Below are 14,121 nucleotides of genomic sequence, written 5' to 3' on the forward strand. Positions count from 1 at the left end.
TGTGTATCTGGGCGTATGTTGTTACTCTTCATAACGTTGCCCTCAGCACAATGGTGTATGTCTTGCTGAGCATACGATATGTCTGTCTGAATGAAAGGCACTAGGAGGATGAGGCTGTCTGTGTGCGTGTATGTGCGCGGGTATGTGTGTGTGCATGTGTCTGTGAGGCACAGCGTGACAGCTGGAACAGGAGACGTACACAGACAGCTGAATACCAGCACAACCCCAGAGGGAGAAAGGACACAGAGAGAGAGAGAGAGAGAGAGAGAGAGAGAGAGAGAGAGAGAGAGAGAAAGGGAGGGAGGGAGGGACAAACAAAGAGTAGATGAAGTGTAAGCAGGCTACGTATTCAACAGCGAGCTCACTGCATGCATGCCTGTGTGTGTTTTAGATACCCTACACTTTGTTCCAAAAGCTCTGTCCATTTACAAACATTGACATATGCACAATACACATGTAGGCCTCTATGCAATGTTTTACTTGTCATCATGCCATGCTACGCCATAAGTGTTTTGAGAAGTTGCATTAGCAAAACCCATTTAGACTAACATTCTCCTGAGGCCTAATTGAGTTCTGTTTGGATAAAGGAGGGAGCAGAGTGGTTCAACACAGCTCTATGTGTTGAGATAAAGATGGAGGAGGGGAGGAGAGAAGGGCAAGATGAGAGATGATGAGGAGGGAGAAAAGCGAGAGAGCAGGGAGCGGGAGGGGAGATGGGAGCGTAATAGAGATGGACAGATATGGAGGAGAAGAAAAGGAAACAAAGACTAGACAGAGGCAAAAATAGAGGGGGTGAGTGGTAATGACAGCTTGTCTTCCCTCTACCCAGCACCAGTTTACTCTCAGCAGTAAGAGGAAATGAGCTTGGGCTCTTACTCCTCTACGACCCTTGTGTCATGTGTGTGTGTGTGTGTGTGTGTGTGTGTGTGTGTGTGTGTGTGTGTGTGTGTGTGTGTGTGTGTGTGTGTGTGTGTGTCTGTCATTAGTAACTGAAACGGGTGACTAATTGAGGATGTCTCAAAAGCAGCAATGTCCGGAAGTGTGTGTGTTGGCTCGCGCAAGCTGCTAGGACACCTCTCAGTCCGCTTACACACACACACACACACACTGGCATGAGCACACGCGCACACAGGGGCACGCACGCACGCACACACGCACACACACGCACACACATACACACCATCCCCATGCCTCTGGCATTAGAGGCACACTGCCACTTCTAATAAAGGTTGAAAGATGGACTCAATGCCCCATGGTGTCTCGTTTGCTCCTAGGGGAGTGTGTGGACCACCAAGCTTGAATGCCCGATTAAAATGGATTGTACTCTAATTTAAAGTTCAAAATACACTACATTGACCTGAGATATAGAATCCAGATTTCTGACAGTAGAGTTTATTGTGAAGGGGCCTCACCAGTATCCTGTCCTCTGATTTGCCGTGCTTGGTGTCCTGCTTTACAGCTCGCACAAACTTGATAGATTGTTTCTCAATGAGCCTCCTGATGCTCTCTGTGGAAAGAAGGCATGAAACAAAAGTCAATACTGCAAGTAAATTCCTCTCTCACAAAAATGCTCTCTTACAGGCAAAATTACAAACACCACGGCACAGACACACACATACACGAGAAAACAAGAGGAAACGAAACTGGTTTTATATTTAGCCCCAGAGATGAAACTGATTTGGAGGTACAGTCACACTATGAGACAAAAGAGACAGGGGTATGGCAAACAGCTTTAGTAGAATGTTATGTTAAAGGAAGTTTTATCAAAGTTTGACCAAATAGTTGATACACATCACACTATTTCTTAAGCTGCCATATCCAAAAGACACCATAAGCTTTCAAACACTAAGGCTGCGTTTACACAGGCAGCCCAATTCGGATCTTTTTTTCACTAATTGGTCTCTTGACTAATCTGATCATCTCTGAAAAAGATCTGATGTGAAAAGAGCTGATGTGATTGGTCAAAAGACGGAAGAGGGGGATGGGGATGGGGACAGAGGAGGGAGAGACGAGGAAGGATCAGAGAAAGACAGAGAGTTAAGGCAGCTGTAATCAACTTTAATCTCTGTAAAAGCTCAGACACAGCGATAGGATTGTCAAACATTTGCCTGCCGACAGTATTTAGCACCCGTGAACAGTCAATATTTTTTGTGTTCAAATAGCAATGACCTCGTCAGCCACTAAACCCTGTTCAAATTCTCCAAACCAGAAGGTGGCAGTAGCGTTATTTGCATATCCGAGCATATTGCTTATGGTCTAGATACAAAGCTATCTGCGCTAATGTTGCTATTTTGTAGAAAGCCCTTGTTGATACTATGGCCACAGCTACATTCACTGCCTAGCAAGAATTCACTCTCCATAATCGGAGGGCCTGTTGTCCGGACCTCTGGCAGTCTCTATGGGGCTGCCACAGGGTTCAATTCTCGGGCCGACTCTTTTCTCTGTATATATCAATGATGTTGCTCTTTCTGCGGGTGATTCTTTGATCCACCTCTACGCAGACGACACCATTCTGTATATATCTGGCCCTTCTTTGGACACTGTGTTAAAAAACCTCCAAACAAGCTTCAACGCCATACAACTCTCCTTCCGTGGCCTCCAACTGCTCTTAAATTCTAGTAAAACGAAATGCATGCTCTTCAACCGATCGCTGCCAGCATCCGCCCGCTCGACTAGAATATGTGGACAACTATAAATACCTAGGTGTCTGGCTAGACTGTAAACTCTCCTTCCAGAGTCACATTAAGCATCTCCAATCCAATGTTAAATCTAGAATTGGCTTCCTGTTTCGCAAAAAAGCCTCCTTCACTCAAAATAGCCTCCAACACTCTACTCAGCAAATTGGATGCAGTCTATCACAGTGCCATCCGTTTAGTCTCCAAAGCCCCATATATTACCCACCACTGCGACCTGTATGCTCTCGTTGGCTGGCCCTAGCTTCATATTCATCGCCAAACCCACTGGCTCCAGGTCATCTTTGCTAGGTAAAGCTCCGCCTTATCTCAGCTCACTGGTCACCATAGCAGCACCCAACCGTAGCACGCGCTCCAGCAGGTATATTTCACTGGTCACCCCCAAAGCCAATTCCTCCTTTGGCCGCCTTCCCATCCAATTCTCTGCTGCCAATGACTGGAACGAACTGCAAAAATCACTGAAGCTGGAGACTCATATCTCTCTCATTAACTTTAAGCACCAGCTGTCAAAGCAGCTCACAGATCACTGCACCTGTACATAGCTCATCTGTAAATAGCCCATCCAACTACCTCATCCCCATACTGTTATATATTTTTTTTGCTCCTTTGCATCCCTTTGCACATTAATCTTCTGCACATCTATCACTCCAGTGTTTAATTGCTATATTGTAATTATTTTGCCACTATGGCCTATTTATTGCCTTACATCCCTTATCTTACCTCATTTGCACTCACTGTAATATAGACTTTTTTCTATTGTGTTATTGACTGTATGTTTGTTTATTCCATGTGTAACTCTGTGTTGTTGTTTGTGTCGCACTGTTTTGCTTTATCTTGACCAGGTCGCAGCTGTAAATGAGAACTTGTTCTCTACTAGCCTACCTGGTTAAATAAATGTGAAATAACATTTTAAAATGCTGCCAAACATACCCTCGCAAAACTGACTATCCTACCGATCCTTGACTTCGGCGATTCGTAATTTACAAAATATCCTCCGATAAAGCTCTGCCTTATCTCAGCTCACTGGTCATCATAGCAACACCCACCCATAGCACACACTCCAGCAGGTAATATTTTACCTGTGTAAACAGCCCATCCAATCAACTACCTACCTCATCCCCATATTTGTTTCGGTTTTTCTGCTCTTTTGCACACCATTATTTCTACTTCCACATCCTCATCTGCACATATATCACTCCAGTGTAAATTGCTAAATTGTAATTACTTCACCACTATTGGCCTATTTATTGCCTTACCTCCTTACTTCATTTGCACACACTGTATACAGATTTTCTATTGTGTTATTGACTGTACATTTGTTTATCCCATGTGTAACTCTGTGTTGTTTTCATCGCACTACTTTGCTTTATCTTGGCCAGGTCTCAGTTGTAACTGAGAACTTGTTCTCAACTGGCCTATCTGGTTAAATTATGGTTGTTTTTTTAAATTAAAAATCCCATTATGCCAGTGCCAGCCCATAGCCAAATATTTAGCTAGCTAGCTAACATTAGCGCATTTGCTAACTAGCAAGAAATTGCTAGCTAGCTATGGACACTGCACTAATTCAGCAGCTAACACAGGCAGCTGATTCACAGAAACTAGCTAACCCATTGCAATTGTATTATAATATCAATACTAGCTATTGTGGTTAGCTAGTAGGAAGTATTTAGTGTTGTGTGCATCGTGTCTTCGCTAGCTTGGCTAGCTTGCACTTGGCTAGCTACACTACATGACCAAAGTATGTGGACACCTGCTCATCGAACATCTCATTCCAAAATCATGTGCATTAATATGGAGTTGGTCCCCCCTTTGCTGCTATGACAGACTCCACTCTCCTGGGAAAGCTTTCCACTAGATGTTGGAACATTGTTGTGGTGACTTAGCATTAGTGAGGTCGGGCACTGATATTGGCCGATTAGGCCTGGCTCGCAGTTGGCGTTCTAATTCATCTCAAATGTGTTTGTGGGGTTGAGGGCTCTGTGCAGGCCAGTCAAGTTCTTCCACACCGATCTCGACAAACTATTTCTGTATGGACCTCGCTTTGTGCATGCGGGCATTGTCATGCTGAAACAGGAAAGGAAGCACAGAATCGTCTAGAATGTTATTGTATGCTGTAGCATTAAGATTTCCCTTCACTGAAACTAAGGAGTCCGAACCATGAAAAACAGCCCCAGATCATTATTCCTCCTCCCCCAAACTTTATAGTTGGGACCATGCATTGAGGCAGGTAGCATTCTCCTAGCATCCGTCAAACCCAGATTGGTCTGTTGGGCTGCTAGAGGGTAAAGAATGATTCATCACTACAGAGAAGGCGTTTCCACTGCTCCAGAGTCCAGTGGCAAGCAAGCTTTACACCACTCCAGCCGACTCTTGGCACTGCGCATTGTGATCTTAGGCTTGTGTGCAGCCGCTCGGCCATGGAAACCCATTTCATGAAGCTACCGACGAATAGTTATTGTTCTGGCGTTGCTTCTAGAGGCAATTTGGAACCTATGACGGTGCCACGTTGAAAGTCACTGAGCTCTTCAGTAAGGCCATTCTACTGCCAATTTTTTCTATGGAGATTGCATGGCTGTGTGCTCGATTTTATGGCTGAAATAGCCGAATCCACTAATTTGAAGGGTTGTCCACATTTGTTGAAATATTTTGTATTGTATTTTTTGTACCATCCCATAGTCTACATTGCATATGAAGTGTGACTGGTTCATCTGTAGATGAAAATACCCTCTTTTTCCCTTTTTTTGTTGGCACACCCGCTTTGGGGATCGTTCTCTCTGATTGGCTCAAAGTCAAGTTGTTGGCCACTGACGAGCATTGCGATTCTACAAGTAGAATTGGTAGGTTTGTCGCTACCGGGTCGGCAAGCAGCAGGTGACGCTTTTGTTCTAGCAAGAAAAGGAACGCCACTATGATGAGTACCTATCGGCAATGAGATTCTCGGTGTGTTTCATGCTTAACACTCGGCATTCCCACAGAAGGCCCGGCCACAGCATATGCTGAACTACCATTAGACAGAGAGGAAGGAGAGAGAGAGAGATGGGAGAGGAGAGGATGAGTTAAAACCTAGCCAGCAGATCCGACCCGCTTGCTTACAGCTTCATTTGGGTCGGACAGGCTTCCTGCGTTTGATTAAAATATAGTGGATATTTTTCGCAAAACGTAGCATGAATTTTGAATAAGTGGGACACATTTTCATTTCAGTCTTCTGTAACCTCTTTCAACATCTATCCAACACATTAGCCCAACACATTTCTGAAATCCTCAAGATGTTTCCTAATCACACAGAAAAACTAATGTTGATATCATATTCACAGAGGCATGACACACTCATTTGTGTACACTGAGTCCAAACCATATTTTCTGTTTGCATTTGGTAGACTATGACAGCAAGTTAGATGAACTGGGACACGATGATTATAATCCCGATTGTACTCCAATGACAATTCAATTCAATTTTGTGTGATTAGGAAACATGTGCTGGGATAATATATTGGATAGATGTCTGAACAGGTTACAAACCCACTTTTTCTGAATTCACTAAAATAACAGTACCAATAACAGTACTACAAAAAAACATGTTTACAGGATATAGTACTACAAGCCGACAACAACAAAAATGATTGAAATACAAAAGGTAAACAAAATATTGGCAACTTTTTAATAGTATGCACATTTACATCACAATTTGGGATTATTATTTATGACCGTTTTATAACCTCAACATCAAAACAGAAAAAAAATCTATGTCACTTATCTTACTGTGTGATTCGCAGGGTGAGCTCCCACCTTGACGCTTGCTCTGTGATGTCACACCAATGAAGTGATCATGTGGTTTCTCTGCAAGGGCTTAGTCACAATAGTGTTGACTTTCTCTCGTCAGACCAATGAATAAATGTGTCAGGATTAAGCTGTGCCAGTTTATATGACCTCCCACTCTTTCTGATTTCATCCTGCCTCAATCCAGGAATGAAAAATGCATTGTACTCCCAAATGTTACACTGACAAGGTTGAACGACTGCTTGCTTAACAGTCGCTCAATCTTCTCAGTGTAACAGTTGTAATAACTGGACAATTCGGAGTACAATGTTGATTAATGTGCACTGTCCCTGTAAAAAAATATAATAAAGTCAAACTCGATTAATTTCTCATCCCTGGATTGGGGGACGTTTTCTGAGACATTTCTGGTGCCGGCTCCGCCGTGTCTTCATCGACACAGGAAGCCTGTCTGAACCCTAGCGTAGCTGTAAGCAAGCGGGTCGGATCTGCTGGCGAAGTTAAAAACCTGCCTTGATTGTCTAATGGAACTGCTCTTTCTCCATGAGTGACCACCACACATCCCTTCCTTCCTCTCTCTGTACCTTTAGCTCTGACTGGTCATTACCACAGCTAAATCCAGAAACAAACAAGGGATTAATTTGCCATCACGATAATTAACAGCGAGAGACACCCTTTTAACACCCTTCTGTCCAATGGTGTCAGTCGGTGTGTGTGCGTGCAATGTGTTTGTGTGTGTGTACATGTCAGACACTACCATTGTGCTGGCATGTGTGACCAACGTGAGTGTGATCGTGCTTGTCACATGTTTAATTATAACTCTCAGTGTATGTGTGTGTGTGTGTGTGTGTGTGTGTGTGTGTGTGTGTGTGTGTGTGTGTGTGTGTGTGTGTGTGCGTGCGTGCGTGCGTGCGTGCGTGTGCGTGTGGGTGTGGGTGTGTGTGTACTAAACAGTGGTATGCTGAGCACTGCACACCCTAAGGGCACTATAGCCCATCTCTTCAGCGTAGAGGGCCTCTCAATGCAAAAACTCATGCCTGCAAGCTTCAAACAAAATGATTGTTCCACATAACACCCCTACACACAAACACACTCAAAGGAAAACTATTAAAGCCAAGGCAAAGCACCCAGAGACACGCACAGGCAGGCACGCATTTGCAGTAACACACATCCAACCAACTCGCTACTGACAGAAGTGGGGTTTAATAACCGTTTAAAGTATGATTGTGGTAAACACAGAGCAGGCAGCGGGAACCAAAGCAATCCCAACGTAGCCTGTTTATTTCGATTCGGATCGATAGGAATAACAGGTTATCATTCCTGACGTGGGCTTACACAGGAGAACATGGAACGCCAAAGAGAGTGACATGTACAATAAAATAACCATTGGAATTCACAACAGCGATAGGCTCTGTATTCGGCCCAGGAAATATAGTATGTAGGCTACAGCAGGTGTTGAGCATGACAGTGAATTTAAAAGAGCAGTTTTGCGCTTACCTGTGTTTTCCCTGCCGACGTGAACGAAACCTGCAGCGGTGGTCTCTTTAGAGGCCATAGCGCGCCCTGACTCTCCGTCTGCGCTTCTTATAATCAAGGGAGAGAGCCGCTAATGCGTTTCAACTGGCAATCGGAGAGTAGCGCGGGCGACTCCAGTTCCTATAAACATATCAAATCGGGGGGAGAGACAGATAGAGCGAGACAGAGAGAGAGAGAGAGAGAGAGAGAGAGAGCGAGAGAGAGAGAGAGAGAGAGAGAGAGTGGGATGCATGCATCAGTCAACGCAAGAAGCATAGACCCAAGTGCTTCAGATATTACTTTTAATATTTGAGGGAAAATAAAATAATTACACTATAATCTCGAATCTCAAATAATCTCAACACTAATTCTAATAACACGAATTATTAAAAGTCACACAAAAAAACATTGAATAAACGTATTAAGTTGGTCAAAATATTCGAATGATAATTGTTATCTTTAATATCAAAATTAATAATGACTCCATTTTGCTTCATTAGATCAATAACTTTTGGTTCATTTCATTCATATCAAGAAATAGCCTACATTGTCAATATATGGCCATGGAGACAGTTTTTTTGTGAGCTGGATGGTTGCCAACAATTATTACACAGTATGGACTGCTGCAGTAAAAACTGGAGAAGTCACAACGTTTCCATCCACAGTTTTCATGCGACTCAAGTCTATTACCGTATTAAAAAAAATCACAACAGCTGTGATGGAATGAAAAGGGAACGGTTCGGTACCGTGGTAAAGTTGCTTTGAGATTCGATATTTGCCAAACATTCGGACCTTCGAACATCAATAGTTTGCGATCGATTTGAGTTTTATGAAGAAAAAAGATGTTAATCAAAGCACAGTTTCATAATCACACAGCAAGTGTAGGCAGTGTGTAGGCAGCCTGGCCACAGTCAATGCAGCTAGTTAGGAACTACCAACAAAGTGCATGATCACAATATTAAAATGTGAACAGCTCTTACACCATGTGACTTAGCAACCTTATTTCAACTGTACATTATTCTTTACACAGAGAGGCATGTTACATTGTACAATTAAAATTATTCCTATGTTTTTGAAATATAAATATTTATAAAAAAATCTACTAAAATGCAATAGCTCCTTGACCATGTGACCTAGACACCTCAAACCGACTTTGGAATGTTCACAGGGTAGGGACACACATAGCACACCCGTTGGTTTCCCCAGTAAGCACTTACACAATTTTATATCAATATTTGAACATGTACAATTTAAATAGCAACCACATGATTTAGCAACCTAGTTTCAACTGTCCATTATTACTTATATAAACAGTCATGTTGCACACACTAGTGTTCTCATAAAATGATTCCTACATTTAAAAAAAAGTATATACAGTGCATTCGGGAAAGTATTCAGACTCCTTGACTATTTCCACATTTTGTTAAGTTACAGGCCTATTCTAAAATTGATTACATTGTTTTTTCCCCTGATCAATCCACACACAATCCCCATAATGACAAAGCAACAAAAAAAACATTTTCATAAGTATTCAGACCCTTTACTCTGTACTTTGTTGAAGCACCTTTGACAGCGATTACAGCCTTGAGTCAAATCAAATCAAAGTTTATTTGTCACGCGCGCCGAATACAAGTGAAATGCTTACTTACAGGCCCTAACCAACAGTGCAATTTTTAAGTAAAAAAAACAAAGGTATTTAGGTGAACAAGTAACAAAATAAAAAACAACAGTAAAAAGCCAGTGAATAATAACAGTAGCGAGGCTATGTACAGTAGTGATGCTATAACAGTAGTGAGGCTATATACAGTAGCGATGCTATAACAGTAGAGAGGCTATATACAGTAGCGATGCTATAACAGTAGAGAGGCTATATACAGTAGCGATGCTATAACAGTAGAGAGGCTATATACAGTAGCGATGCTATAACAGTAGAGAGGCTATATACAGTAGCGATGCTATAACAGTAGAGAGGCTATATACAGTAGCGATGCTATAACAGTAGAGAGGCTATATACAGTAGTGATGCTATAACAGTAGAGAGGCTATATACAGTAGCGATGTTATAACAGTAGCGAGGCTATATACAGTAGCGATGCTATAACAGTAGAGAGGCTATATACAGTAGTGATGCTATAACAGTAGAGAGGCTATATACAGTAGCGATGCTATAACAGTAGAGAGGCTATATACAGTAGCGATGCTATAACAGTAGAGAGGCTATATACAGTAGCGATGCTATAACAGTAGAGAGGCTATATACAGTAGTGATGCTATAACAGTAGAGAGGCTATATACAGTAGCGATGCTATAACAGTAGAGAGGCTATATACAGTAGCGATGCTATAACAGAAGAGAGACTATATACAGTAGCGATGCTATAACAGTAGAGAGGCTATATACAGTAGCGATGCTATAACAGTAGAGAGGCTATATACAGTAGTGATGCTATAACAGTAGAGAGGCTATATACAGTAGCGATGCTATAACAGTAGAGAGGTTATATACAGTAGCGATGCTATAACAGTAGAGATGCTATATACAGTAGCGATGCTATAACAGTAGAGAGGCTATATACAGTAGCGATGCTATAACAGTAGAGAGGCTATATACAGTAGTGATGCTATAACAGTAGAGAGGCTATATACAGTAGCGATGCTATAACAGTAGAGAGGCTATATACAGTAGCGATGCTATAACAGTAGAGAGGCTATATACAGTAGCGATGTTATAACAGTAGAGAGGCTATATACAGTAGCGATGCTATAACAGTAGAGAGGTTATATACAGTAGCGATGCTATAACAGTAGAGATGCTATATACAGTAGTGATGCTATAACAGTAGAGAGGCTATATACAGTAGCGATGCTATAACAGTAGCGAGGCTATATACAGTAGCGATGCTATAACAGTAGAGAGGCTATATACAGTAGTGATGCTATAACAGTAGCGAGGCTATATACAGTAGCAATGCTATAACAGTAGCGAGGCTAAATACAGGCACCGGTTAGTCAGCCTAATTGAGGTAGTATGTACATGTAGGTATGGTTAAAGTGACTATGCATATATGATGAACAGAGAGTAGCAGGAGCATGAAAGAGGTGTTGGCAGGTGGTTGGTTGCTTAATGCAGGGAAACATAAATCAGTTTTACCTCATTTCTATCAACATGTTAAATGTGCAACCAAGAGGAAAACAACTCTAGATCACCTGTACTCCACACACAGAGACGTGTACAAAGCTCTCCCTCGTCCTCCATTTGGTAAATCTGACCACAATTCTAGCCTCCTAATTCCTGCTTATGAGCAACAATTAAAGCAGGAAGCACCAGTGACTCGGTCTATAAAAAAGTGGTCAGATGAAGCAGATGCTAAACAACAGGACTGTTTTGCTATCACAGACTGGAACAGGTTCCGGGATTCTTCCGATTGCATTGAGGAGTACACCACATCAGTCACTGGCTTTATCAATGACTGCATCGAGGACGTTGTCCCCACACTGACTGTACGTACATACCCCAACCAGAAGCCATGGATTACAGGCAACATTCGCACTGAGCTAAAGGGTAGAGCTGCCGCTTTCAAGGTGTGGGACTCTAATCCGGAAGCTTATAAGAAATCCTGCAATGCTCTCCGACGAACAATCAAACAGGCAAAGCGCCAATACAGGGCTAAGATCAAATCGTATTACACCGGCTCCAACGCTCATCTTTTATGGCAGGGCTTGCAAACCATTACAGACTACAGGGAAGCACAGCCGCGAGCTGCCCAGTGACACGAGCCTACCAGATGAGCTAAATCACTTCTATGCTCGCTTCGAGGCAAGCAACACTGAGGCATGCATGAGAGCACAAGCTGTTCCGGACAACTGTGTGATCACGCTCTCAGTAGCCGACATGAGTAAGACCTTACAGGTCAACATTCACAAGGCCGCGGGGCTAGACGGATTACCAGGACGTATGCTCCGGGTATGTGCTGACCAACTGGCATGTGTATTCACTGACATTTTCAACATGTCCCTGATTGAGTCTGTAAAACCAACATGTTTCAAGCAGACCACCATAGTCCATGTACCCAAGAACACTAAGGCAACCTGCCTAAGTGACTACTGACCCGTAGCACTCACGTCTGTAGCCATGAAGAGCTTTGAAAGGCTGGTAATGGCTCACATCCACACTATTATCCCAGAAACCCTAGACCCACTCCAATTTGCATACCGCCCAAACAGATTCACAGATGATGCAATCTCTTTTGCACTTCACACTGCCCTTTCCCACATGGACAAAAGGAACCCCTATGTGAGAATGCTATTTATCGACTACAGCTCAGCATTTAACACCATAGTGCCACAAAGCTCATCACTAAGCTAAGGATCCTGGGACTAAACACCTCCCTCTGCAACTGGATCCTGGACTTCCTGACGGGTCGCTCCCAGGTGGTGAGGGTAAGTAGCAACACATCTGCCATGCTGATCCTCAACACTGGAGCCCCTCAGTGGTGCGTGCTTAGTCCCCTCCTGTAATCCCTGTTCACCCATGACTGCATGGCCAGGTATGACTCCAACACCATCATTAAGTTTGCAGACGACACAACAGTGGTAGGCCTGCCACCGACATCGACGAGACAGCCTATAGGGAGGAGGTCAGAGACCTGGCCGGGTAGTGCCAGAATAACAACCTATCCCTCAACGTAACCAAGACTAAGGAGATGATTGTGGACTAGAGGAAAAGGACGACCCAGCACGCCCCCATTCTCATCATCGGGGCTGTAGTGGAGCACATCACCAACAAACTAGAATGATCCAAACACACCAATATAGTCGTAAAGAGGGCACAACAAAGCCTATTCCCCCCTCAGGAAACGAAAAAGTTTTGGCATGGGTCCTCAGATCCTCAAAAGGTTCTACAGCTGCAACATTGAGAGCATCCTGACTGGTTGCATCACTGCCTGGTATGATGGACTTTCGAGTCTTCTTGGGTGTGACGCTACAAGCTTGGCACAGCTGTATTTGGGGAGTTTCTCCCATTATTCTCTGCAGTTCATCTCAAGCTCTGTCAAGTTGGATGGGGAGCGTTGCTGCTCAGCTATTTTCAGTTCTCTCCAGGGATGTTCAATGGGGTTCAAGTCTGGGCTGTGGACAACTCAAGGACATGGAGACTTGTCCCGAAGCCACTCCTGCATTGTCTTGGCTGTGTGCTTAGGGTCGTTATCCTATTGGAAGATGAACCTTCGCCCCAGTCTGAGGACCTGAGCGCTCTGGAGCAGGTTTTCATCAAAGATCTCTCTATACTTTGCTCCATACTCTTTCCCTCGATCCTGACTAGTCTCCCAGTACCTGACACTGAAAAACATACCCAGAGTATGATGCCGCCTCCACCATGCTTCACCCTAGGGATGGTGCGAGGTTTCCTCTAGACATGAAGCTGGCATTCACGTTTCATCAGACCAGCCAATCTTGTTTCTCATGGTCTGAGAGTCTTTAGGTGCCTTTTGGAAAACTCCATGTGTCTTTTATTGAGGAGTGGCTCCCGTCTGGCTACTCTACCATAAAGGCCTGATTGGAGGAGTGCTGCAGAGATGGTTGTCATTCTGGAAGGTTCTCCCATCTCCATAGAGGAACTCTAGAGCTCTGTCAGAGTGACCATTGAATTCTTGGTCACCTCCCTGACCAAGGCCCTTCTACCCGATTGCTCAGTTAGGCCTGGCAACCAGCTCTAGGAAGAGTCTTGGTGGTATCAAACCACAAAGACTTCCATTTAAGAATGATGGAGGCCACTGTGTTCTTGGGGTACTTCAATGCTGCAAATATGTTTTGGTACCCTTCCCCCGATCTGCGCCTCGACACAATTCTATCTCGAAGCTAAACGGACTGTTCCTTCGACATCATGGCTTGCTTTTTGATCTGACATGCACTGTCGACTGTGGGACTTTATATAGACAGGTGTGTGCCTTTCCAAATCGTGTCCAATTAATTGAATTTACCACAGTTGGACTCCAATCAAGTTGTTGAAACATCTCAAGGATGATCAATGGAAACAGGATGCACCTGAGCTCATTTTCGAGTCTCATATCAAAGGGTCTGAAAATGTATATAAAGTTATTTCTGTTCTCTATTTTTAATACATTTGCAAAAATGTCTAAAAA

The 14,121-nt window shown here is 43.4% G+C and overlaps 1 protein-coding gene across 5 annotated transcripts in view; it reads right to left on the reverse strand.

Annotated features, from left to right (window-relative positions):
• LOC109871930 (capping protein, Arp2/3 and myosin-I linker protein 3) overlaps window positions 1–8,258 on the reverse strand; it is a 47,861-nt gene extending 39,603 nt beyond the window's left edge. For 2 of the 5 annotated variants that reach the window (XM_031806584.1, XM_031806587.1), the window contains exons 1-2: window positions 7,965–8,129; window positions 1,413–1,507 (exon numbers count right to left, since the gene is read on the reverse strand). In XM_031806584.1, the coding sequence (XP_031662444.1) occupies window positions 1,413–1,507; window positions 7,965–8,022 (153 nt within the window). In that variant the 5' untranslated portion in view covers window positions 8,023–8,129. Of the gene's footprint in view, window positions 1–1,412; window positions 1,508–7,964 lie in introns of all 5 variants that reach the window. The other 3 variants (XM_031806585.1, XM_031806588.1, XM_031806586.1) reach the window with 3 other exon arrangements.
• Window positions 8,259–14,121: the final 5,863 nt, after the last annotated feature.

This window comes from Oncorhynchus kisutch, linkage group LG27 (assembly GCF_002021735.2).
Source record: "Oncorhynchus kisutch isolate 150728-3 linkage group LG27, Okis_V2, whole genome shotgun sequence".
Lineage (NCBI taxonomy): Eukaryota > Metazoa > Chordata > Actinopteri > Salmoniformes > Salmonidae > Oncorhynchus > Oncorhynchus kisutch.